The sequence below is a fragment of the Gracilinanus agilis genome, chromosome 6 (genome assembly GCF_016433145.1).
Source record: "Gracilinanus agilis isolate LMUSP501 chromosome 6, AgileGrace, whole genome shotgun sequence".
NCBI classification, from domain to species: domain Eukaryota; kingdom Metazoa; phylum Chordata; class Mammalia; order Didelphimorphia; family Didelphidae; genus Gracilinanus; species Gracilinanus agilis.
The window spans coordinates 34857755-34885678 of NC_058135.1; the positions used below are offsets into that span (position 1 = coordinate 34857755).

The 27924-nt window shown below is 38.1% G+C and overlaps 1 protein-coding gene across 1 annotated transcript; it reads left to right on the forward strand.

The window, feature by feature from the left end:
* The first annotated feature begins 14870 nt into the window (after positions 1-14870).
* On the forward strand, positions 14871-26297 carry CCNG2 (cyclin G2). Its single transcript, XM_044680882.1, has 8 exons — positions 14871-15047; positions 15352-15489; positions 16458-16595; positions 20346-20596; positions 20770-20848; positions 20934-21032; positions 23930-24135; positions 25982-26297. The coding sequence occupies exons 2-8, from the start codon at positions 15352-15354 to the stop codon at positions 26103-26105; spliced, it is 1035 nt and encodes a 344-aa protein (XP_044536817.1). The 5' UTR covers positions 14871-15047; the 3' UTR covers positions 26106-26297.
* Positions 26298-27924: the final 1627 nt, after the last annotated feature.

Genomic DNA, 27924 nt, shown 5'->3' on the forward strand with positions numbered 1-27924 from the left:
CGTCCTACCCATGAGCAATCAATGGCTTTCCAATTGTTTAAATCCAGTTTTATTTGTTTGGAAAGTGTTTTGTAGTTGTTTTCATATAATTGCTGTGTTTGTTTTGGTAGATAGATTCCTAAGTATTTTATATTGTCTAGGGTGATTTTAAATGGTGTTTCTCTTTCTACTTCTTGCTGCTCTAGTGTGTTGGAAATGTATAGAAATGCTGATGATTTATGTGCATTTATTTTGTATCCTGCCACTTTGCTAAAGTTGTTGATTATTTCTACTACTTCTTAGTTGATTCTCTAGGATTTTTTAAATATACCAACATATCATCTGCAAAGAGTGATAGCTTAGTCTCCTCCTTGCCTATTTTGATACTTTCAATTTCTTTTTCTTCTCTAATTGCAACTGCTAGTGTTTCTAGTACTATGTTGAATAATAGAGGTGATAATGGGCATCCTTGTTTTACTCCTGATCTTATTGGGAAGGCTTCTAATTTATCCCCATTGCATATGATGTTTGTTGATGGTTTTAGGTATATACTGTTTATTATTTTTAGGAAAGGTCCTTCTATTCCTATACTTTTCAGTCTTTTCAATAGGAATGGATGCTATATTTTGTCAAAGGCTTTTTCAGCATCTATTGAGATGGTCATGTGATTTTTGTTTGTTAGACTGTTGATATGGTAATTATGTGGATGGTTTTCCTAATGTTGAACCAACCTTGCATTCCTGGTATAAATCCCACCTGATCATGGTGGATGATCTTCTTAATTACTTGCTGGAGTCTCTTTGCTAGTATTCTATTTAAGATTTTTGCATCTATGTTCATTAGGGAGATTGGTCTGTAGTTTTCTTTCTCTGTTTTTGATCTCCCTGGCTTTGGAATCAGTTACATATTTGTGTCATAAAAGGAATTTGGTAGGACTCCTTCTTTGCTTATCATATCAAATAAAAGGAATAAGTTTTTAGAATTGGTGTGAAGGGGGATTTTTGTGGAGAAGGAGATAGCAACCCTGATGTTAAAAAGAAGGCAGCAAATGTGTGCTAAGTGCTTTGTAAATATTCAATGAAAGGTTTAAAGAAAATGCTTAGAAGATATCAAAATGGAGTTCAGAAGGCAACTTGGTTCCAAGGATGAAGTGCCACTAAGAGCAAAGCAGTTGAGGTGAAGTGACTTGCCTATTGTCACACAGCTAGGGAGTGTTTGAAGCCATATTTGAACCTAGGACCTCCCATCTCCAGGCCTGGCTCTCTGAAAGTTGTAATGACATTTGTGGTTTCACTCAATCTTTTTCCATTATTCTTTGTGTATGCAAATGTTTGTGTTTGTTGGGGCTGGATCTTCAGAATTATAAAAAAAATGTAAATATACTAATGGAAAAGAATATTGTTTTAATGTTTCCCATAATTATAGAATGCATTGAAAATTACTACAGCTGAAAATAACTTTTAAAACTCTAATAGAATTAATATGATTGGAATTATAAATTTAGGAGTCAATTGAGGTAAAAGGGGTGAGATTGTAAAGGCTATTGTATTGATCCTGGAGCCAAAAGAGACTTGGCTTTGAATTCCTAGCTCTAAAATTGACTATTGTATACCATAGAGAAGTCATAAGACCTCTCTAGCACTGTTTCCTTATGTGTAATAGAGAGATAATAATGTTTGTATTTCCTATCTCTTAGGGTTGTTATGAGAAGAGGGCTTGATAAATGCCAAAATACTACTTGAGTACTATTTGAGTATTGAGTTCATACATGGTATAGGTCCAGATGCCCCTATACTAATAGAGAAATAAGATGAGGAAATGACTAGGCTGTTCTTGCTTTGTGGATCAAACACCACCACTCGACCTGTAACTAAAATGAATCTAGATCCACCAAAATATTCATGGTACCAAAGAACTAGAAACAAAACAGGTGACCATTAACTGGGGAATGTCTGAACAAAGCATACATAGTGTGTACCATTAGAAACAACAAATATGAAACAGTCAAAAAAACATGAAGAAATTAAGAAACCATGAGGGAAAATCAGAAGAACAATACAGAAAAAAAACACTGTTTGGTCAAAATATCTCTGAAAAGAAGCCATCTTTTGAGTAAATAAAACTCATTAATGATCCTAGAGAATGGATAAAAAAAAGATCTCTTTTCTTATTGCAAAATGATAGGAGATTATTAGGGCAAAATACTGTTTATGGTATTTCACAAGTTCACTGGATCAGGTATTACTGCTCAACTGTCTTTCTTTTCAAATATTTATGGATATCTTATTTTTATTATCATCTTCATTTATGAATGTGTCTCCCCTTTATTTAATGGTTTGTTTTTCCCTTGTGAGAGTTCATTCTGGGGCTTGAGAGGAGAGAAAACTATTTCTAGAAATGACTATCATGTAAAAACAAAAAGAATCTGAAAATATATTTTTTAAACAACATTTACCTACATACATTTGAGGTTTTTTTTGAAGGGTTCTTTTGGAAAAAGACATTCTGAAAAGCCTCAAGGTATACATTAAATTCAGTCTAACTAAGTTCATGCTACCATGTTGTAGAAGGCAGAAAGGTGGAAATCAAAAGAGCCCTTAATTCTGCCTGGTTTTTAGGTTATAATTTTCTCCTTTGTATCTAAGAGTGTACAAGTCAACTTTCCAGATGAACTACTCCTCAATCTTAGTATATCTTTTGCATCTATAACAATCCTTTTAACTTCAGTTCACATGAACCCTTATTTTTTTGAAGTATAATTAGCATGCACACTACAATTTAATAACAGAAAAGTACCGTATCCTACTTCTTTGTATCTCTCAAAGCCCAGGCATAATGTCAGCCACATAATATGGCCTTTAAAAGTTTTTTTCCTGCCATTTTTGAGGAAACAGAAATTTAGAGTCTATCTAAACTGACTCTCTCATTTCACAGGTGAGAAAACGGAGACCCAAAAAGATTAAATGATTTGTGTGTGACTGCATAGGTATAGGTATGGGATGTGAGCCCAGTTCTCTACAGCTCTTCTTCCTGAACCATGGTAAGAATAGGATTTCCTCAGAAGGGAAGGAATTTCTATATCACCAACCTCAATTGGTCCAACTCTGAGTTTAAACCCAATCCAAAAGTTGATCCAGTTTTCTCAGAGTTGTTCTGTAGCCACTTCTAATTTCTGTCCTTCCTCTTTCCCAATCAATTAGTAAACATTTTTAAAGTGCCTATTATATGCCAGGCACTGTTGTAATAAGGGAATAATAGGGTAAGCTAATGGAGGCTTATAATTAGGCTTATATTTGAGGGCCCTGGGGGGTATCAGTTAAGTCTTCTAAGCAGGAAGGCTATCACTTTAGTCCAGGATAATTTGGGTCAGCCAGAGATTGTGTGAGCCTGGCCTCTAAGTTCTCTTGAGGGGAGGAGTAAAGAGCCCTCCCTTATGGAGAGAAACTCCTACCCTACAGGAAGTGAAACCTGGTTCACTTCCAGACCAAGATGGATGCCTGGTTTAGCCCTCAGGAAATAAAGGAAAGTTATCTTTCTCTCTTCAGCCTTTGCCCTAGATGTTGGTACAAGGAATCACCAAAAGCTCTTTGAATAAAATGCCAAGGGGATTTATTAAAGCCAAGGGTAAGCTGAGGGAAGAGGATAAAGTCTGGTAACTAATTGCTAAGGGTGAAGCTAATGCTGGGGGAGGGTCACAGAAGATGGGGATGAGGCTGAGGGAACCAGACCCTCAGCCAGGGATAAATTTCACTACCATGATGTAGAAGGGTTTAGCAGATTGATAAATGAGGTAGTGGCTTGGTCTCAGGTTATCCCTGCTTGCCTATAGAAGCTAGGTCCCACGATCTCCACCCCCTAAAATTCCCTCCTCCCAGCGCCCAATGGGGAGATCCAGGGGATAGCAGGATGTCAAGGGAGAGGTCCAGGGAAATCAGCCAAAAGCCCAAAAGCCCAAAAGCAAAAGCCCCCAGGATGTTACTCCAGGGATATTTATAGTCCCAAGCTCCAACGGTTTTTGGCCCTAAGACCACAGGTCAGGCTGGGTCCACATTCCATCCCCAACTGTCAGGGTTGCTTCAGTTGGTTTCGCAAATGCAAGAGATTCTTGCAGCAACTCTGCATTACACTGAGCCAAGCACTGGGAATTCCATAAAAGGCAAAAGACAGTCCCTGACTTCAAAGAGGTTACAATCCAATGGGAAAGACGATAAGTGAACAAATATATACAAAGCAAAGTATATACAGGATAAATAGGAAATAATTAAGAGAGGGAAGGGATCAGAATTAAGAGAGGTTGGGGAAGGCTTCATGTAGAAGATGGGATTTTCTTTGAGATTTAAAGATAGCCAGGGAGTAAAAGAGAGAGAGTATTCCAGGCCACTGAATCAGTCAGAGAAAATGCTTGGAGCCAAGGTATGCAGTGTTTGGTTGGGGGAAGAGACAAGGGACCATTGTCCTTGGATTGAAGAGTACATGCTGGAGAGTAAGAAGATTCAGAAAGGTAGGAAAGGGATAGGTTATGAGGAGCTCTGAATATTAGGCAGAGCATTTTGTATTTGATCCTGGAGACAACAGGAAGCCTTTGTGGAGTTTATTGAATGGGGGAATGTAGGGGAGAGGACTTATATTTTAGGAAAATCACTATAGTGGATGAATGGAGGATGGATTGAAGAGGGGAAAAATTTGAGGCAGGCAGACCCACCAAGCAGGCTATTATAAAATACATGATTGGGGAAATGGTGGCAGTGTCAGAGAAGAGAAAAGGGACTATTCAAGAGGTTGCAAAGGTGAAATTGACAAGCCTTATCAATAGCTTGTATATGAGGAATGAGAGAGAGTGAGGAACTCAGGATGATGCCAAGGTTGTGAACTAGAAAGCTGGGTTGCCCTCTATGTTAATAGGGAAGGTAGGAAGAGGAGAAAGGTTTAGGGGGAAAGATAATTATGAGAGATGAAGTCAGGGAGCCTTTCAATCAAAACAAGTTAAGTTTCTTGTTCCCAAGCTAAGACCCAGTTCATATAGATAGGATTGAAATATTCCTTGTTTTGATTGATTAAAACCACTTGAACAATTAGGATAATTGTTTTTCTAAGTTGTACTTCCTTCCAGATAAGATTGTAACCAGTAACCAGCCAATGATAAACAAGGGGAAAGGACCATCTTTGTATTAGGGACTAAGATAAAAAGGAGTCAGCCTGCTCCCATTCTTTGTTCTGGCTTGCTGACTTTAATACTTTTAACACTGGCTCCTGAGTACCCATTCTCCTGAGGATGAAATAAAAGAGTCTTTGACACACAGACAGAGTTCAAGAGTCTTTTGAGTAGGTGGTCATTCCTCTCAGATTAGAAAGAAAGATAATGAATTCTGTTTTGGATACATTGAGTTCGTGAAAGGGATTTTTTTTTTTAATTCCCTTTGTCTATTTTAAGTTAATCAATCAGGAACTTGAAGTACCCCTACTTAACACTTAGGAAGTTACTAACCAAGAGAGTTCACACTTACTTAGTTATTAACACTTAGTCCTAAAAGACCACAAGCACTGCCCTAGTAAGACTCTTCCAGAAGAGACCACTGTGACTTCTGGTTGGAGATCAGGACCTGAGGGAGCCTTTGTTGGAGTTGAGCTGGGTTTCTTCGAATGGCAATTATAGGGTATTTAGCTAGGCAATATTTTCTACCTCCTTCCTACATTTCCCTCTTTACTATCTCTACCTTGCTGTAATAAAGCTACTAAAGCTACATACTCATAGTTTAATTTTAATTTTTGTAAACAGCGATCACAAGAATTCTTTTTAATTCATAGATTTAGTCAAACCATTTTTAACCCTTACAAGTTTAAGATGTCTACTAGGTGTCCAGAATGATATATATGAAAAGCAATTGGAAATATGAGATTGGAAGGCAACAGAGAAACTGAAGTAGAATAGGTAGATCTGAGAATCATCAGCATAGGGTAGTAATTAAATCCATGGAAGGTGATGAGATTCCTAAGTGAAGTAACAACTTTCTTAGAATGTTTAAGAGGGAACAGACTAACAGCCAACAAAGAATTAATACAGTAATTAGTTTTACAAATCGACTGGCCTGGCAAATCCCAACCAAGGTCCTATTTGAGTAATTTGGAAAATATCCCTCCTATGTATCCAAATTTCTCCAGTGATTAATGAGGTACTCATTTGATAACTAATTTATAGTATGTTCTCATATATTTACTAACTTGTTGAAAATAAATCCAAGTAAATCTTTTTCAGCCAAAATAAATTGAAAATTAGCCAATTAACAAATATTGTCAAGCATATACAAAAACCAAAGCTTAGTAACATAGGGCTTTTTTCTTTCCCACATATTTCAGCCTTTTTTTTGGCAGCTGAACTGATAAACTCTCAGTTGTTACACCAAGAACTGAAACCTTTAGACTTTTCAAATGCAAATTGTCTATGAAGACAAACATTTATGGGAGAGGCAATGAATTTCAGTTAGAAAGGGTGCACTTTACTTTGTAGTCATTGAATACCAGTGATTGAGTTCCCTCAATTGCATTAACAAAATAAATGGGTCTTTGATTCCTAGTACTATGGCAACTGGTTAGGATAAGATCAGAAGTCACTATGATTCAATGACTTCTTGGAACACACAGTACCTTAAGCCTAGGTAAAACACACACACACACACACACACACACACACACACACACACACATCACCTGACTCATGTTACCTAGTTTCTTCCTAGTTGTTACTCTATACATTGCTGATTATATTACACTGGAAAGTAGTCATTCGTTTTTTACTCCTATTGACAACTTAATTTTTGTCATTTTAGACTAAAGCAAATGAAAATGAGATTACAACTATAGGCCCATTGTTCAGTTCCATTGTCTTTTTCTCCATCACATGCAGATCAGGAACATCTTGGTGCAGTCTGCTTTCTGAAAGACTTGTGGCAAGCTTGTAAAGCTTATGGGAGGCAGCACCTCCCTTCTTTTTCTGGTGACCCACTTTGTCCACTTATTAGGACAACATGGAAAGAAGACAGGTGGAGACAGCCAACCTCTGGTTGTAAGAGGAGGGTGATAAGGAAACACAGAGTACAAAGCTAAGAGGATAGGGTGATTTATTTTTTAAAGAAGAAGAAAGCCAGAGGGAAGAGCTAGTAGCGTGCCCTTATTGCAAATAAACAAATAATACTAATTAAGGTTACAATGTTTTATGTGTGTACCATTCTTTTTAATTATAGTCATTCTGCTCTGTGTGTTTTAAGACAATACCCTTAGCATGCAGTTTGTTTATATATATTCATTAAACATATAAGTAGAAACATATTTGTTTATAAATGAATGTATGAAGGACCTCTGTATTGGTAACCATTAGAGGGTCAAAAAAGTGAACTGAGTCTAGTCCCCACATATAAAGTTCCATAAATTCATCAAACAAATAACCTGTTTCAAAGTTCTCATGGATTACCACCTGTTTGGTACTTCTAAAGGTAAATCAAAATCAATATTATAAAATCAATTATAAAAAGCAAGTCAAAATAATTAGGAATGAATAAAATTAAACAAACAACTAACAGTAAAAATAGAAAGAAAGAAAAAGGTGGGGGAAGTTTCTGCTAGAGGAAAAGTCTAATTTCAAATGAGCCCAAAGAGTATGTGGAGCTCCTCCATAAAGGATTGGGGATTTGGGTTTAACTGGAAATCAGGCAAAAAACCTCAGGTGAAAACCAAACTTTCCAAAGTAGAAATTCTTCTAATGGGTCTCTCTAGCATATAGGGTAACTCATGCATTTCTCCTATGGTTCTCCTGCCAAAGCATACAGAAGTCCAGAATCTGGACAAAATCTTTTCAAGGATTCCTGGAGAGACGCCATATTTCTATGGCAGATTATGAAAAGCCAAAAGACATTTTTAAATTAAGGTCAAAAAGACAACAAATATAGATGAGCCCTGTACATATGAAGGACTCTCAAAATGGATTATATACTTGGTATTAATTGAAATCAACTCCTTGAATCCAAAACAAGTACCTAAATGTGATCTGTGGCCCAAATGACTCCTTTCCACAATGATATTTTGCTTCAGATTCTTATAGGGCCAGTATTTACCCTGGAGGCAGCTTGATCTCAAGGTACTTTCTTATACTCTCTGGTTCATTATATATTCCCCAATCTATCCCATCTTCATACTCCAGAGTAGAACTCCAGGGAAAATTTCTAAACAAAAGCATAGATATGGCTCATGTCTAGGGTCTCTCTCAAATAGATGCTTCATTTTTTTGAGATCATATAGAAACTCTTGGATCCTCAAGTATTTCTGTGATTGTGGATTGTATCTGAGAACTGACCACTGAGTTTCATGGATGATGCTCTCATAGAAATCCCCATAGAAATCCCCTCCCCTCCTTGGTGGAAGTTTAGGGGAAAGTGTTATGGCTGCAGACTTGTCCCCAAGAAAGGAGAGAAGGGTAAAGCCTTTCTATTGCCGTCAGAGCTTTTAAAGTTCTACCAGGTATATGTTTTGGGATTTTGATTTTGTAAGACTATTCACTTACAAAAATGAATAATATGGAAATATGTTTTGCATGATAATACATGTATATCCTAGGGAAAAAATAAATAAAAATGTAAAGTTTCTTCTAAAAGCTCTAAATAAAAATGTAAAGTTTCTTCTAAAAGCTCTGAAGCCTTAGAGGAGTAGGGAATTTTTTTGTGGGGTGAGGGTGCCATTTGCATACTGTTAAACTGATTGTGGAAAGTAGAACCAAGAAGTGCTAAAAATGGGTTCACTAGTTATCTTCTTCCAGTGAGCCAGTTATTACAAATGTGAATGTAATCAGTCAACAGGCATCTATCAGTTGCTTACTGTGAGCCAAGCTTTATGTTAGAGATGCAAAGAAAGGCAGAAAAACACAGTCCTTGCTCTCAAGGAACTCACATTCTAATGGAGAAAGGAAAGAAATAAGCATTTCTTGAGATCCTATCATGTGCCAGCACTGTGCACTTTTACACATATCTTATTTTATCCTCAAATAGCCCTAAGAGGTAGGTGCTATTATCCCCATTTTACAGTTGGAGAAACTGAGGTAGTCAGAAGTTAAGTCATAAACCCAAGGTCACATAGGTAGTAAGTATCAGAGGCTAGTTATGATCACAGGTTTTCTTGACTGCAGGTCCAGTGCTCTATCCACCATGCCACCTAGACTCTATTAATTACAACACATACCAGGTTCCACCAGTTAGTCTAAGATGTAAAATTTAACCTCCTCATAGACAGGGACTGTCTTCTATTCATATTTGTATCTCTAATGCCTATCACAATGCCTGAAACATAGTAGACATTTAAAAAATGCTTGTTAATTGAATTCATCCATGAAAACCCAAGTCTTCTATGAACATCACCAATCCTCACACATTAGTAATTGCTAGAGAGAGCAGGATACATTTTGACAAAAGTCTCTGTTGGGTGGAGCTGTGGCTTTCTGATCTAATGTCTGGTGTGGGTGTTGGAAGGAGGAAGGTTTTGAGCAGCTGTGCAAAGAGGAACGGAAAGAGCATTCTGTCTGTTAGAAGAAGATGGCTCTTTTGCTTCGGATTCATGCTCATTTCCTCTTAAGTCATACCAGTCAGGGACTACCTCCATTGAGGTCAGAACTTCTTGGTTGCTCTTCTCATTTTTATCTGTGAAAGAAGACATGGAACCTTGGAGTAACTTCAGCAGGAATTTCAAGGCTTAGAGGGACAAAAAGCCAATAACAGGTCACATTTGCTACATTCTAGTTTCCAAAGGCTTTCTTCAATGAGTTAGGTAATTTCTTGATTGATTAACTCACTTTTATAGGTGAGGAAACAAAGCTTTAGATCTAATAACATCTGAGAGGTTCTCAGGTCTTGTTATTTAAAGTCCAAATCTTCCTTCCAAACAAAGGTTAGGGGAAAAGCATAGGCGATGAGAAGGATCTGAGTCCATAAATTGAAGTCTCTGATTCTTTTCAACTCTCAGAGCTTTGGCTGATAGATGTGGAGTTCTTCAAGGAGAATGATTCCTGGTAAGAGTAGAAGGGAATGGGAAGTTCTATGCTTCATGTGGTCCAGGGATGTCAGTGTTAGTTCACCATGCAACAGAGAACTAGGCTGGGCATGGTTTATTCTTCAACTAAGGTAGAAAGAAACAATTAAATATGTCGCTTAAGCATTAGTGGGACACTGTCTTCTAGGTCAGAAAGTCATTGAATGTAGAGAGTGTTCTGATATAGAAGCTCAACTGCCATTTATATCTTCTTTCATTCTTTTTATCTATTACACCTTTCAATTTTCATGGTCTCAGATCTTATTACTTAAAAGAGGGCTCTGTAAGCTTTTGGTTGATGGCACTGGGGTACATTAGGTGGAGTAAAGCTGTGGTTACTGTTAGCCCTTGTCACAAGACCCTCTACTTAGTCAGTCCTTGCCCCCATGGAGTTTATAGTGAAATAATAATTTCAAATTTTCAAGACAAACAAACAAAAAAACCCATATGTACAAATAAACATAAACCCCCATCATGACCAGCTGAAAGTTCTATCCAGGCATGTAATTCTATCAAAATCTATCATTTCTTCAAATTCTCAGCACTGAGTCTCTTTCTAATAAATTTCTGCCAGATCTTTATCACAGTGAATCACATGAAATTATACCGAATAGGACATTCAATCAAAATAAGCTCAAGAGATAAATCAAAGACATAGAATTAAATTGCAGGGTTCTTGGTGGCCATTCCAACTGTTTCCTGGGAGTTTTAGCCTTCACCTCAGGACAGCTCATAGCTTGGATAAAATTTATCAGGTTCTTGAATTTCTCAATCTAGACAGTATGTACCTAACCTTGAGGATTTTGGCTGAGATGGGATGCTGCACCCACTTCCTGATGCATAAGGAGCCATTTTGCTCTTGGATAAGGGTCAGTTTTCAGGAAATCTGACCTCTAATGAGAGTGTGAGTAATCTGTCATGATGCCACTTGGAGAGTTGAAGAGGAGACCAATCAGAAACTGGTTTTAAAAAGTTGACAACTGGTTTCGCATCTTAAAGATTCTGATCACCCTGCCTGATGCTATTACAAAGAACTAGATCACTTAGGTTTTTCTCTGTCATACCAAAGCAATAGAGAGTCAGTATGGCATAATGAGTAAAAGTTGATCTTGGAGCCAAGAAAAACTAGGTTACAGTCTCTCTTCTAGCACATACTTGATGTGTGACCCTAGGCAAGTCACTGGCAACTCTCTGATTATAAGTTACAGAAGAGATACCAATATGCATTAGCACCTTGGAGAGACCATTCTTTATGCCATTGAAATCATAAATCCAGTCTCTATCTTTACAAAAGGGAAAAGTTCTTTCAGTTGATGGGTCATCACATGACCACAAGCAATTAGGGAGTTCATTATCTCCAAGGAGCCCAAATGTTGAGTCATTATGTCTCTGGTGGGAAGTTTCCACAGGAGCTCTGGACATATATTCCCTAGGATGGCCCCTCTTGGTCAATTCAACCTTTGCTACATATACAGTAACTACAGTAATATAAACAAAAACAATCCTGAAAGACAGCTTTACTTTGATGAATTGTAATGACTAATTCTGGCCCTGGAGACAAGGTAATGAAATATACTTCTCTCTTTCTAAAGGTAGAAGGATTACATAGGGGATGCTGCTTATGCTGTTAGATAGAGCCATTGTGTGGACTGGTTTTGTCTGCTTGGTTTTTCTGAGTTACAAGAACCAATTCAGTGCTGGAATATATGAAGAAATAATTCAATGCTTTAAAAAAATCAATATAACTTTGTTTGTTTTTTTTTTAAAAGAGAGAGAGACCTAGCAGGGGTGAGGGATAGCAATGGGAATAAAAAGGAGAGAAAAAATATTTTTCTGAAGACAGAAACAGTAGGATTTATCAAGTGATTAGATGGGGAGAGGAGAGGTAAAATGAAGGAGGAAGAAGTCAAAGATGACTTAACCACACCATTATGGATCTAAGTAATTGGCAATAACTGAGATATAAAAGTCAGAAGGAGGAGTAGATTTTGGGGAGAAGATAATGAGGTCTGTTTTAGATACCTTGTATTTGAGAAACAGACAAGACATTCATCTCACTTCGGCCAGCTTCAATCTTCTTTGAGGCAATGTCATCTGCTGACAGTGAGAAGACATAAGTGTAAGATAGATTTTGAGAAGAATAGAAAACACTTCAGCCAGTTAAGGAGGAGACTGAAAAAGGAAGCCAGAGATGCATGAAAGGATTGTGAGGAAGCACCAATTTCATTTATGTTTTTTGAATTTGTAATGGAATCAATGAACCATTTTGTGTTTTTCTTCAGGGATACAGTAGACAATCAAAGAGGCATGTAATTCTAGAGGCACCATTAATACTGCAAACAAATCTCTGAAATAACTGGTGAGATCTAGGATGGATAGAGTAGTAAATAAAGGTAGGAAAGAAAGGTTTAAGGTATTGAAGTTCTGATAGAGTCAGCTTCAACAAGAGTGAGGGGAATGCTGTAAGTGACCAGATAGGAAATGGTGGTTTGACAAACACTTGTACAGTTCTATATCTGTCTCTTCCTTTTAGACATTTTATTTCTCTTTTTTCTTATTTATGGCCCACTGGAACTTTTACATTTCCTCTCTATATCACTTTTCTATTTTCTGCATAATTTATTTTTTTTCTCCCATTTCCCTTTGCCTCTCAAAACATTTTTTTCTTTATTTCATAGTCCATTCCTTATCTTTGATCCACATTCTTCTCATCCAGCTTCCTTGTTTTTTGTGTATGTTCCATCCACTCCCATTGTCTGTAGTCTATAGACCTGGGGTTTTGAGGTCAATGGATACATTTCAGAGATTTCTGAAATCATATTTCTTTTTACTAACCTCTAACTGAAGTTTAGTATTTTCTTCATTGATGATCTTAAATATGTAATTAATATAATCAGAGTTACAAACCTCACCAGATTACCACTGATTCCCTACAACAACAAAATGGTTGAGAACCTCTCAAAAAGACACTGTATTACCATCCATGCAGATTGAATTTAGTTGGTTCTTTTTTTTTCAAGTTGTCCAATGGTCAAGGTTGTATTTGTCAGAACAGAATTCCAGCAAGAAGTTATGTAAAGTATAATTGTTTTAGCATTTAAAAGGATGAAACAGAAATTATATACAATTACATTGCCTATAAATTAAATTGCTCGTTGTAAATATGCCCTCTTTTTGTACATTCAGGACTCAGTTCAAAGAATCAGGGAGATGATTGAGGACGAGAATGAATTAGCTGTTAGCACTGGGCACACCCCTCCCCCCAGGAGGCTTTGTTCATTCTGGCAGCCTCTGTCTGGCTACTCAGAATATAAGATGCACAGAGATCTATTTCTAAAATTCTTTAGCTGCTTGAGGAAGTGGGAAAAGCTGCTTGCAACCTGAGGTATAGAAATATGAGTGTGTGTGTGTTTAAGTACTCACATATATCTGTATATGTACTCTCATATAGTTAGCAAAATATTCACGTCTGCCAGAATATATTATATATACGCATACACTCACATATCTGGCAGAATATTAAAAGCCCACTAGAATACACACACACACACACACACACACACACACACACATTTAGCAAACTATTAATGACCACCAAAACATGTATCTATATATCTGTGTGTTTGTATTTATAAATCACAACTAAAAAAATTGGCAGAGGACTGGTAAAGGAAAGGGGGGGGCTGGTTATAAAATGTGTTGTTTCTTCAGTCACAGCTCTGGAGGAAATCCTTGTGAAAGTTTTTTTGTTTTTTATTTTTGCCCTCAGCCTTCTCCTTTCGGTGGGACCGGGGAGAGAGGTGTTGCTTCACAAAGGAACACTAATTACAATAAAGAATACGCGGTAATTCATGGGTGACCCACGGCCACGGGACTCGAGGCTTCATCCAGGGGACGGCCAGGGGCTGTATCATTAGTCTTAGGTGTTTCTATAGCCTTGCATCCCTAACAGAGAGGTAAGGGGAGTTCCTGCCCTGAAAAATTTTAAATCGAGCTCGAATCCCAGTGCCCTACATTCAGAGACAATCTGGGAAATACCTCTTTGCCACCAAGTTTCACAACCTAGCCGGCCAGGCTCTCAAGAAGAAAGAATGGAATTCCCCCAGGACAGGTGGGGGTGGGGGAGAATAGGTAATGGGGCAACTAAGCAACAACATCTGCGCATGCGCACTCAAAACAATAGAGTTGCTAAGGCCCGAAGGCAGATACGGAATATCTGGGTACAGAGACAGCCAATCTAAGAGCTCAAAGGTGTCTCTCCCTCACCAATCCAGAGTCAGGGTTGCATCAAGCAATCAGCGATTCGTTTGCCCGACTCTAACCAATCAGAGAGCCTGCCATTTTGGGCGGACTTTTCAAAAACAGTGAAAACAAAACAAATCAGGGATCTTTAAAGGTCGTGATTCGTCAGAAGACTCATCTCCTTCCGCCAACCCGTTTTCCCTTCCCGACGACGATAGAGTCCGGTGCCTCGTCAGGCCTAGACGGACCCCGGCTCCTTCTAGTGGAATCTTTTCAATAGGGTGTGCTCTGTGGGACCGGTTCTCACTAAAGAATAGAAGACTTTAGAGGGGACTCTTTTTTGTCTCGGGCTCTTCCAGATCCCTCCGCGGGTCACGTGCCCCTCCCCCTCGGGGGCGTTGGGAGCTCAAAACAAAAACAAGGGGCGAGCTCGCGCTTCCTTCCGCGACTTCGGCGGCCGGGGTTGTGGCTGCCGAGGTGGAGGGGAGGCTGGCAGGCAGCAGGCCGGCGGGGGGTGCGGCGGGACGGGGAAGAACTGCCGCAATGAGGCTGGTGTTGTAAGGCCGGCAGCGGCAGCGGCAGCGGCGGCGGCGGTGGCGGTGGCGGCGAAGGGAACGCTGTGCCGCGAGTGGATGAGGGCCTCGGGGGGTCGCTGACCCACAGGGTCCCGCAGACGGAGCAGCTGGGCGTGGAGGCCCGTCCCCTTCCCCGCGCTCTCCTGGCTGGGGCGCCACGGGGACGGGAGTGGGATCCCCGGCGCGGTGAGTAGACGGCCGCCGGGGCTTCCTTTGTTCCCCCGAGAGACCCCTTTGCTTCTCGGGAACGGGTTCTGCCTTTGGCCTTTCTTTGGCACATCGTAGGCGCCTAATTCAGGCTTGGTGACACCTGCATACAGGTGAGCCCGCCGTTCCTTCTCCCATTACGGAGACCGACCTGCAGCGGGAGTAGGGAATATCGAGGGGCGTGCCTGGGCTGGGGGAGCTGGCCGAGGTCAGGGCTGAACCGGTCCCGGTCCCTTCCCCCCACGCCCGGCTGCTCTAATTTCTCCCTTTAATTTGGCCACAGATGAAGGATTTGGGAGCTGAAGAGTTGGCCGGTCGGGAGGGGGTCCAGCTCTTCCGATTGCTGAACCTCTACTTGGAGCAGGAGCAGAGATTTCAGCCCCGGGAGAAGGGACTTAGCCTGATTGAAGCCGCTTCCGAGGTGAGCGGGGGAGGGTCGTCCTGGGGTTTAGCAGACCTCCCTCCACACCCACCAGTAAGGCTGTCATAAAATGCATCAAGGCCGAACCAGGAGGACCCCCAATATCTAGACAGGCACCTTAGAAGTTTGTCACCACCAAGAAGGGGTGACCCTACAGAATTGTCACTCCAATTTGAGGCCTCTGGAATACTTCCTAGGATTTATACTGTAATATCCTTGGCTATGCACAATATACTTATCACTATAGAAGCCCAATACTTAAAAAAACCGACATGTTTCCTGTCCAGTGGAATTGCATTCAATTACCAGTTACTGAAACGGATTAGGAGTCAGTAAGCCTGAGGTATCAAGGCAACAAACATTAACATGAGCGCAGAGAAAGGCAAGACAGTCTCAGTTCGTGAGGAGCTTACAGTCTAATGGGGAAAATTAATTTACAAACAACTGTGTCCAAATAAGATATAGATAGGATAAATTGGGGGTGGTGTCAGAGGGAAAATGCTTCTGGCAGAATTGTCCACTTGAAGGAAGGAGTATTCCCATCGTGTATAAAATGTGGGGGTTGGATCTCTTAAGGCCTCTTGGAGTTATACTTCCCCTAATCTGGAGGTTGGATCTTTGAGGTCACTTAGAATTCTAAAAACCTATAACTTTGCATTATGTTGGCAGTTATTGTCTGTATTAACATACTAATTTGATTAAAACTTTTATTTTAATTCCTCATGTGTTTATTAGAATGTACATATCTGGGGATTGGAAAAGTTTGGTTTTGATTTTTCCAAGTTCCCTTTTAAGATAACTAGAATTAAAAAAAAAGATAATTGGAAGTTTTGTTAAATTGTTTAAATAATTCCAAGTATTTTCCAAAGTTCCTTTCAACTGAAGAAAAGCTTATCTTTTAATTTTTAACAGGAGCTTTAACTTTCTGTGTTATCTTGGCTCTAAATGGATTTCATTTTTTATTGTAGAATGATAACACTTTGTGTCCAAGATTGAGAAATGTTAAGGTAGAAGACCTTAGGAGTTTAGCCAACTTTTTTGGATCACGAACTGAAACATTTGTCCTGGCTGTCAACATTTTGGATCGATTCTTGGCTCTTATGAAGGTACTACTTGAGCAGAAGTAATCCATGTGTGTATTTGTCTTTAAGATTTTGTGATGTTCAACATCAGTGCAACTTGTTTCAAACTTTCCACCATATGATGAGGTGTGCTAAGTTAGCTTTATAGATAATTTGTTCAAAAAATTTAACATCTTGAATGAGGTAGAGAGTTAAAAAGTACATATATGCATATATGTAGTTTTTACTAATTTTTAGCCAGTATATCTATTGGAGATGAAGAGGGAGGAAGGAAATACTACATATATTAACTTTTTTCATTTGTTTGCAAGACTGGTATAGGGATCATTGTTTACACTGTCCTTTGTCCCCCTTTCTCTTTGTTGATTGCAGCAATGAGATGGTCAAACTAAAAATGTACACCTATGGAATTTTAAAATTCATAAATTTAATACCTAAATTTAGCATCAGATTGTGTTTGGGTTTCTAGCACTTAGGATATGTAATAACCAAATGGAAATAAAATGTTCAGAACGTATTTGGTAATTCTTTAGAAGTTCAGGATTGACTAATTTTATCAACTTGCCTCCTTAGGTTCATACATATATCCAAGTAGGTCTCCTTTAAATAAAAAAATTTGCAGCTAATCTGCAAGCATTTAAAAAACTCCTATAATGTACTTGGCAATAATTGCAAATACAATTGACAAAACAATCCTCACCCTCAGAAGACCTAAAAAGGGAAACATATGTAAGTGAAAAGAATATTTTTATTGCAGGGTGTAGTTAGGGAGAGGAGGGTAGGAAAGGCATAATGTAAAAGATTCTACTTTATGTCTCACAGAAAGAGAGATTTTAGTGACTAGAGGTGGGGAAAAGTGGACAACTGGTGCTTGAGGCACAGGTGGAACTTGGAGTGTTATGTGAGGAATAGAAGGTTAGTTTGGCTGGCTAACGGGGGCTAAGAGTCTAATGAGACTCCAAAGATAAGTTGGTGCCGGGCTGAGGAAAGCTAAATAGGAGTTTGTATTTTATCCTAGAGGCCATAGGAAGCCACTAGAGTTTGAATTGGGGAATGATGTGGTTGATCCTTGCTTTCAGAAAATTACTTGGACCTCTTTGTAGGCCTGGAGTGGGAAGAGACAAGAGGCTGGCAGGGAGGCCAGTTAAGCTGTTGCAATAATCTAGGCAAGAGGTGGCAAGGACTTGAACTTGTGTTGACTGAAATCATTCCTAGAGTTTAGTTAGGACAAGTTACCCTTTTTAAGTGTGAGGTCTTAAAAAAAAAACACCTGGGAAATATTGCTGAAGGAGCTGAATTATATCAATATTGCTATAAAAAGAACAAAAAAGGCACAAATATCTACTAATGATTGATTGAAGTTGGTGCTGAATAGAATAGCTCACAATTGTTCACAATAGCTAGCAAAGATAGCTTATAGTAATAGTAAAGAAGGGAATTTGAGGAAAGAGAGTTGTATCATATGAACAAAGGCTCCAAAAATATTTCATGGGACTTTCAGTTATTGTGTATTAAAGCTCACCAATGAAATAATTACAAAACGTGTTAGCAGTGATTGTTGAGGACAAAGTGGAAGAGAACCACTATGAAGAACTTACTAAGCTTTTCCAAATCAAATCAGTGCATTCTACTACATGAGAATTGAATGCAGAGATGGGAATAGGTGGGGCAGGCAAGAAGTAGTTATGAGAACATGGTTCAAGAAAAAGACATGAGAGCAGCCAAAGATGTGTGGATTATACAGAAGCTTCATGACTATGAATGCCTATTCCTTTTTAAAAAGAGACAAAACGGTAAGTTCTGGAACTGGAGAGCACCAAGCAATCACAGGTAATGAAAGTGACTACATTTTAAGAGAAAGGAAAAAAACATACTGACATGAGTTATCCCTAAGTTTGCATAGTCAGAGCATGAATTCATCAGAGCTAAGATGGGATTTCCTTTGAAAAAAGAGGATAATAAGAAATTTTGTGTCTCTACATACATAATTTTTAAAAGTTAACTTGAGTTATTTGAACAAATTGTTGTAAACAAAAATAGGTAATAGAAAGAGGAATGACATTGATAGACTATAATTAATACAAAATTTAAACTGTTGTAAATGAACTGCTACAATGAGGAGACTAGAAGACCAAGAAAGAACCTGATTCAACATGGATCTGAGTTACTTTTGCCAAAGGGAGAAAGATGGTGCCAAAAACAACACTGACTTTAAATAAGAACTTATCTGTTAAAAAAAAATTATAAAGTAACAGGAGCCAGGGTCACTTTATGAAACACTAGAGGTAAAATCAATTTAAAGAAAGCTCAGTAAGATCCCTAGCTAAGCAGTTATCTCAAAGGGATTCAAGGATGAAATTTAGGACTACAGTTAAATGGAAAAAATTTGCAAGCTTTATTTCAACAAATTTTTTTCTGCCTAGGATAGTGACATAACCATACTTGGACCTTACATCTTAATTCCTGAAGTGGTTCATAGAAGAGTCAGGATGCAGGGGAAAGAGCCCTGGGTTTGGAGTGAAAACACTCAAGTTCAAATCCTTACTCTGCCTATACTCCCTGCTACAAGTAAAACAGCATACAGTATAGACAGACAATAAATGGGGCCTAGAGTTGAAAAGGAGGAGGAAAGCAAACAAGTTGCTGGATTGCTTTCTGGAAATTGCAAAGCTTTTTTACTGGCTTCAGGCTTCCTATGAGATCAGAGATCCAAATTGTCATTGTCATTACAAAGATTTTACTAGTATAGCAGAATGGCAGTGACATGTGGTACACCACTGAATCTGAAGAAATAAATGTTATTAGCATTTATAGGGCAGCAGAGAAACTCTTGGTGGGCATGATCATGGTTGCCCAGATCAGAGAAGAAAAGATGGCGCCAAGGGTTTTTTGTTTTTTCTTCGCAAGTATTCCATTCTCTTCTTGATACAACAAGATAGGGTTTTAGCTTCTCTTCCCATTCCCTGTATACATATATCTGACGATAGCTAAGGAGATAATGAAGGAAGTATTACTTTAGTTTTACAGCAATTGTGGTTTCTTTGCTGAAATACCGTAGGGCATTTTTTGACACTGATATTAGCACTACTGGAGAAACTTGTTTTTGGAAGACTAATTCTTAGTGTCAGAAATTTGTTGTCTATGTAAATTTTCAATTTTAACTTTAAAGACAGACTTTAAAAACAGTGAGGCAGCTTCCTCTTTTTTTTTTTTTTTTTTTTTTGCACAAATTATTACTAAAGGTACCCTTTCTTGGGGAGGAATTTAGAAATATTTAAAAAATAAATACAAGCAATGGAATTATTGCAACAAGCTTCTTTTGTCTCTAAATCCTTTTATATTCTGTTTCAATATCAGTAGCATAAGAGTCTTTTGGGGGTGGCATAAGTACAGAATCTGAGATGGAAGAGGCCCAACCTGAACAACTATCCTTCTAGTCTTTACTTGAAGACCTTTGATGAGTTGAAGCTGAAACTTGACTCAAGCAAGAGGGTTGTGAGTTGTCCTCTTGTGTGTTGGACTTGGGAGTAGGAAAACCTAGGTTCATGTTCCAGTTCCCATATTTAGAGATTTCACAGCTATAGAAAAGTCACTTGACCTCTGAGACCCATAGTTTCATCCTCTGAAAAATCTTTTTGCTTCTTTACCTGTAGAACTAAATGCCACCATGTACGTAAAATGCTTTGTTTTTGTAAAATTTGTAAAATGTTGTCATCTATAACTTTTTTTATCTTGGCCATGTTGAGATTTCTAAAGATATCTTTGTTCTTTCAGGTGAAGCCTAAACATTTGTCTTGCATTGGAGTCTGTTGCTTTCTTCTGGCTGCTAGAATAATTGAAGAGGAATGCAATATTCCATCAACCCATGATGTCATCAGAATTAGTCAGTGCAAATGTACTGCTTCTGACATAAAACGGATGGAAAAAATTATTTCCGAAAAGTTGCACTATGAATTAGAAGCTACTACTGCCTTAAACTTTTTGCACTTATACCACACTATCGTACTTCGCCATACTTCAGAAAGGTAAGCATTTGGCATCACATACCATAGTTCCGTTAACATTGTGGACCAACTTAGCAATGAAGCTTGATGCTTCCTTTTAAGTGTCTCTAAAACAAAATGAAATCTTTAAAATCTTAATCTAGGCAAGCTTTACTAATTAACATAAAACTTTATTCCTTTGATGTGTTTCATAGGAAAGAAGTATTGAGTCTTGACAAATTGGAGGCTCAGCTGAAAGCCTGCAACTGCCGACTAATTTTTTCAAAAGCAAAAGTAAGTATCTTTTAAAATTTCTCTTTTGAGCTTTTGAGAATTATACTGAAGAAATTTCACACATACTCCTCTTTTTTTCCCCCAGCCGTCTGTATTAGCTTTGTGCCTTCTCAATCTAGAAGTGGAAACTTTGAAATCTATTGAATTATTGGAAATTCTTCTTCTTGTTCAAAAGCATTCTAAGGTAAATTGTTGTAGGTTTTAGGGAGTTTTACTTTTAAAAGTCACACATGGGAAACCAAAACATTTAGAAGAATACATGCAAACAGTCCCAGTATTTATTGGAATATTCTTGAATCTCCAGAGGAAACTGTGGTTCCCCTCCACTCTACTCCACTGTGCTAAAATTTTTATCTGGAATGTTGTTTTGTGTAACACCACATTTTGGGAAAGTACACCTCTAGATCTGGAGGGAGGCCACCAAGAGTGCTCGGGGAAACTCGAGTCCATGCATATTGTGAATCGGTCAAAACAGACTTGGAAGTGGCACAGAGAAGATGTTGTGTATCCATACATATACTTGTAGATCTGCTTGTCTTCTCCATTAGAACAGAGGCTTCTGGGGACAGCTGGGTGGCTCAGTGGATTGAGAGCCAGGCCCAGAGACCAGGAGGACCTGGGTTCAAATCTGGTCTCAGATACTTCCTAGCTGTATGACCCTGGACAGGTCACTTACCCCCCATTGCCCAGCCCTTACCACTCTTCTGCCTTAGAACCAGTATCCAGTATTGATTCTAAGGTAGAAGGTAAGGGTTAAAAACACAACAACAACAAAGGCTTCTGGAGGTCAGGGGTTGTTTCTTTGCACTAGTATCATCATTGTTCAGCCCAGTACTTGCCTTCTTCTGGGAACTTCCTAAATATGGACTGGTTGATTGATTTACACATTTTGAAGGGTTGCTATTAAAGGGATTAAGCTTGTGATGCTTGGGCTCAGAAGACAGAATTAAGAACAGTGGGTAGAATCTGCCACGGCATATTTTTTGTTTCATTTAAGTAAGAGAAGGCATCTTAAAAATTAGAAATGACCGGGGCAGCTGGGTAGCTCAGTGGATTGAGAGTCAGGCCTAGAGACAGAAGGTCCTAGGTTCAAACCTAGCCTCAGCCACTTCCCAGCTGTGTGACCCTGGGCAAGTCACTTGACCCCCATTGCCCACCCTTACCAATCTTCCACCTATGAGACAATACACCGAAGTACAAGGGTTTAAAAAAAAAAATTAGAAATGACCCAAAAGAGAATGGTCTGCTGAAGGAAGAAGGTTTTTTTGTTTTGTTTTTAAACCCTTACCTTCCATCTTGGAGTCAATACTGTGTATTGGCTCCAAGGCAGAAGAGTGGTAAGGGTGGGCAATGGGGGTCAAGTGACTTGCCCAGGGTCACACAGCTGGGAAGTGGCTGAGGCCGGGTTTGAACTTAGGACCTCCTGTCTCTAGGCCTGACTCTCACTCCACTGAGCTACCCAGCTGCCCCCTTTACCTAAGTGTTTACAAGAAGAGACCAGATGATTATTACAGAAGAAATTTTGTTTGAAGTCTGGTGTGAAAGTAGTCTACAACTATAGGGCATCTTTTAGGCAATTTGTCTGCCTAATGGTTTTTCAAGATATTGTAGTCCCTGATATAAAATATGTGCAGTGGCATACATGGGAATGGAGAGAAAGCCAGGAGTAATTAAAATAGCAATAATAACAGATCACATTTATCTAGTCCCTACTATATGCCAGGCACTGTGCTAAGTGCTTTGTATTATAACATTTGAGTTTCACAACAATTGTGGGAGGAGTAGAGGTGCTATTATTATCCCCATTTTATAAATGAAGAAATTGAGGCAAACAGAGTAAGTGACTTTCCCAAGTTCACACAGCTAGTAGTGCCTGAGGCTTGATTTTTAACTCGGACTTTCCTGACTCCAAGCCCAAGTCCTGCAACAGACACTTCTGACTTAGTGACCCTGGGTGAGTCATTTGACTCAGTTGCCTCTAATATAAGCACCTTGGTGGAGGTAATAATGGCCCCTACCAATCAGGGTTTTGTGAGGATCAAATGAGATAATAATTATATAAGTCCTTAACCTGGCACGTAAGTGTTGGCTTTTATTACTATTGTGAAATGAGATTATAAAGCGGTTGGCAAACTTGAAAGTATTATATATAAATGTTAGCTATTACAATTCTTTTCTAATCCTCTTTGTTATCTGAAAGTCTTCATGCTAACTACCATAGTATTATCAAGGGAACTTGCAAAAGATTAAAATTCTTTTTTTAAAAAAGTGGCAGGGCAGCTAGGTTGCACAGTGGTTATTAACCAGTCCCAGAGATGAGAGGTCCTGGGTTCAAATCTGACCTCAGAAACTTTCTAGCTGTGTGACCCTGAGCAAGTCACTTAACCTTCATTCCCTAACCCTTGTCACTCTTTTGCCTTGGAACCAATACTTAGTATTCATACTTAGACGGGTTTTTTGTTTTAAATTTTTTAAACCCTAATATCTTTTATATGTATCCTTCTATATTAATTTTATTTTTTACAGGGCTAGGCAATGGCGGTTAAGTGACTTGCCCAGGGTCACACAGCTAGGAAGTGTCTGAGGCCATATTCGAACCTAGGATCTCCTGTCTCTAGGCCTGGCTCTCAATCCAGCTGCCCCCTGGACAGGGGTTTTTTTTTAAAAAAAGAAAGAAAGTGGTATTCTCTAGTGTTTAATGGCACCACTCCTTTCTGGGAAATTTCTTAAGTCCTAAAAGGAATTTAAGAAATAATGTTACCAAATTTTAAGCTACTTAAATCTATTTAATAAACATTAAGTTCCTACTGTGTCCCAGGCACTGGGGTTACAAACAAAAGGCAAAAGACAGTCCCTGCCCTCAAGGAGCTCACAATCTAATGGGGAAGACAACCTGCAAACAAGTATGTAGATAAAAAAAGCTTTCAGAGGACATATCAGTTCGGATGATACTGTTTCAGTGTCCTTGGTAGATCTCATAATCTGAACACTTCTGACATATTCCTCCTGATTCAGAGTGTGGTTTAAAGATTGGATGTGTTCTGTTTTCATTTTTTGAAATTAATAACGTTATATTTTCAGATTAATGATGCTGATTTCTCTTACTGGAGGGAGTTAGTTTCAAAATGCCTAGCAGAGTATTCTTCTCCCGAGTGTTGCAAACCAGACCATAAAAAGCTTGTGTGGATTGTTTCAAGACGCACAGCTCAAAATCTTCACAACAGCTATTACAGTGTCCCCGAACTGCCTACAATTCCAGAAGGCGGCTGTTTTGAGGAGAGTCAGAGGTGAGCCAACTACCTTTGAGGAAAGGACTGTCTTTTAAACTACTTCTGACTGGTTTGACATGATGTCAGCAGAATGTTGGCAGTGTGAGGGGCCTTTGAGGTTGGATCTGATTTCTTCATTTGACAGATGAGGAAACACGTTCAGAAATTAAGTGACTCATTGAAGAGTAAACAACTGTGTGATGTGTAATCCAGTCATATGGATGTTTTTGTCCTAGGAGTACTGACAGGAAAAAAAATTTAAATTCTTCTCTCTTTCCAACATGTTATGTCATTATACACCCTCATAAGCATTTTATTTAAAATAAAAGCTTTGAAGCAGATTTAGAGGAAAAAAGCAGTTATGGGGGTGGTGGTGGTTGTAATTTGTGTGACTTCCCATTTTTATGGTCTTTCTAGCTTAATATTTCCCCCAGAATTTCTAATAGGATCGCATTGTTAAGTTTTTAATCTTTGATATTTTTATTTTTTTTGTGCGTTTTTCTTGTTACAAAATAATACCATATCAGCTGATTGTCTCTTAAACATAGTAGAAGTTAATCAGTTTTGGAAGTGATGATTAGCTTTAGCTTAACTGTGTAAAAATTTGGGTTTATGCATTTCAAAATGGAAAATTCTGGTTAATTACCCAAATAGCCACTGTATTTACTGTGAAAATCCTCATCAGTAAAGAGAAAGGAAAATTTGAATATGCTTCAGAACCTTGGGACTAAAGATAGTCAAACTGTGTAGGATTTCCTTAATCAGCAAAATCAAAAACAATGACTTTTTTAAAAAAACAGTTTCATACGGCCTCAGCCACTTCCCAGCTGTGTGACCCTGGGCAAGTCACTTGACCCCCATTGCCCACCCTTACCAATCTTCCACCTATGAGACAATACACCAAAGTACAAGGGTTTATTAAAAAAAAAAAAAAACAGTTTCATAGTGATACTTTAGAGATTCTATCCTCAAAATATTTTGTAGCTAACATAATATCCATGAAGGTTTTTAAAAGTGATTTAAATAAGTATCTAACATAGTATATGGTAGCTCTAAAAGTCGAGTCTTTGGAAGATGACTATAAATCCAATTTATTTTCCTTTGCAAACTGCTTCATTTTGCATAGTTGAACCAATGATTTCTATTTATGTGTAAAATGAGGGGGTTGTGCTAAATGATCTCTAACATCCCTTCCTGTTGTAAACATGTTATAAGACTGGAAATTCATTTCAAGGATGATGCTTTTCTTATCTGATGATTGAGTATTTTTAAAAGATACAATTACATGTTAACAGAAAACTTATCTTTTTTACCTTGATGTAATTAGTAATTCAGATACCAAATGAGTTAGAATTTTTTTTTTTAGTTGTGATTTCAGTACTAGCCCTAAAAATTATTAAGTCTTTAGTATGAAGCCAACCTGACTTGGACACCTAGCTCCAGGACCATAAGTAAATAATTTAACCACTCTTACCCTCAGTTTTTCATCTGTAAAATGGAGTTAAGAACAATGTCTACCCCCTAGGGTGGCTCTGAGGATTAAATTTTTTTTTAAATGCCTGTAGAGTGCTTTGCAAATTTTAAAGTGCTTTGTAAATATATTTTCTACTTCCAGGCAATGGTTGTTGAGTAGAGTCCTTGGTTTTAACTATCTCAGTAGTAACAGCTTGTTTATCAGGGAGTACATCTGGAGAACTGATTAGGTTCTCCAGATCAGTCTAGAGGAGTTGGGAAGTCTTTGGAGGTTCAAAAAAAAAAGGTTACCTCATTCTTTAACCTTGTAATTTCAAGATTACATTTTAAGTAATTAGATAAAATTTGCAAGTATATAGTAAATAAGATAATTGTTTTTGCCCATTTTCAGTGAGGACTCTTGTGAAGATATGAGTTGTGGAGAAGAAAGTCTGAGCAGCTCCCCTCCCAGCGATCAAGAATGCACCTTCTTTTTTGATTTCAAGGTGGCACAAGCCCTGTGCTTCCAATCTTAGAAATCTAGTTGTACAAAGTACACGTTTGCAGTGCCGGTTTCTAAGCAATAAATAGGGGATAATCTTCCCCTCCCCTTTATCTTTCAGGAAGGAGTTGCATGGACTGGATCCACCTACTTTCTATTTATTATTCAGATCAGATCTGGCCTATTTTCATATTTAATTCTAAGCCATTAAATGGGTTTATGCTTCTTAGACAAGTAGTGAAAATACTTAGGGTGGCACTTTTTTTCCTTCTGAATAGAAATGATTTTTTTAACTGGAGAAGGGGTAGCTGGGTGGGTGGGGGAAACAATTCAGTAAAACCTTGAATTTACTACTTTTCAGAGGGTTGTGTGTGTGTGTGTGTGTGTGTGTGTGTGTGTGTGTGTGTGTGTGTGTGTTTAAGATGCAATCTAAATATATATGGGTCTTTTGCAACTTCATGTAAATTCTTCAGGTATTGTCATTTAAACATATTGGGAGTGTGCCTATACTCTCTTGGCCGGGACAATGGATAGTCCTCTTAACAGTTTCACAGATGTGTCTTCACGATGGAGGGATACATTCAGACATGTCAGGATATGCTTTTAAAACATTGAATGTAATATCCAATACAGACCCAGCAAAACTTTAAAATGAAGTAGTCTTGCTCTTGTGCATTTTAATATTTAGTATCTTAGTTAAAGTTGTCATACTAGCTACAGAAATAATTGGCAAGCAGAGCTTGGCAAGTATTTGCATTCTTTTTAAGTCTTTTAAGTATTTTAATCCTTTAGTTTATTTTAGTGTTTAATAAACTATAATCAAAACTAGTTTTGCATGCATATGTATAAAAGCTATTAATGCTGGATAAGGTTATTACATAGAACTGGGTAAATGCGGAATTGATAAATGTTGATGTGACAACAGACATCTAGCTTTGTTGCATTAAAAAATCACATGTTGATATGATTACATTATACTCTTTGGAAATACAGGAAGTAAATAGAACGTAATTCACATTTCAAGAATAACGGTATTAGAATATGGATGCCAAGGTGGAAATATGAAGTAAAAAGATGTTTGTAGTAGTATATGTAAGTAAATTTCTTTGCTGTGGCACAGATGTAAGAATGGTGATGTATGAACTGATAAGCTTTGTACACTTGTGTTTTGTACAAAGAAATGTATTTTTAAAAGTTTACAAAATGTATATAAAAATGTAAATCTTAAAAAATGTACATAAAAAACACTGTATTTTTTTACATTGTGTAATTGTAGAATTGCATGTAGATATAATTTATTGTGTATTCTGTATCATAGAAACTGTATATTGATGATTCGCTTTGTTTCTTTTCTACTTCAGGCAGCATCTGATCGATGTTTTTCCAAAGTAGAGTTAGAGGTAATCTGGCAGATTGCCACTCAGAATAAAGGAAAAGTTAATGAAGCATACCTAATTGTGTTTGACTCATTTGTGAAGTTTTGTTACTGAACAAGGATCCATTCCTTTTCCCCCTAATTTTAAAAAGCTTATTGTGAAACTCAAGAATTAGTTGACAGTCATTTTATGTTTTTCTGACTAGTTCACACTTAATTTCTCTTCATAATCCAACTTCCACTTGTCTTTACAGGCTAATGGCACATTTTACTCTATTGCAATGTTTTTTGTTTTATTGTGGCCTGCAATGCTCCACAGGGTGCTGGACCTGGAGTCAGGAAGACCCAAGTTTAGACACTAGCTATTTGACTGTGGACAAATCACTTAATCTCTGCCTTAGTTTCCTCAACTATAAAGTGGGGATAGTAATTCTATCTACCCCCCTGAGAATGTTTAAAAAATTTTTTCATTCTTTAA

Bases quoted from the DNA above. Each gene is read 5' to 3' on its own strand.
- CCNG2 (XM_044680882.1), top strand. From the start codon at position 15,352: ATGAAGGATTTGGGAGCTGAAGAGTTGGCCGGTCGGGAGGGGGTCCAG. The intron at 16,596-20,345 runs GTACTACTTGAG...TTGTTCTTTCAG, and splicing joins GATTCTTGGCTCTTATGAAG to GTGAAGCCTAAACATTTGTC. The intron at 20,597-20,769 runs GTAAGCATTTGG...TGTGTTTCATAG, and splicing joins CTTCGCCATACTTCAGAAAG to GAAAGAAGTATTGAGTCTTG.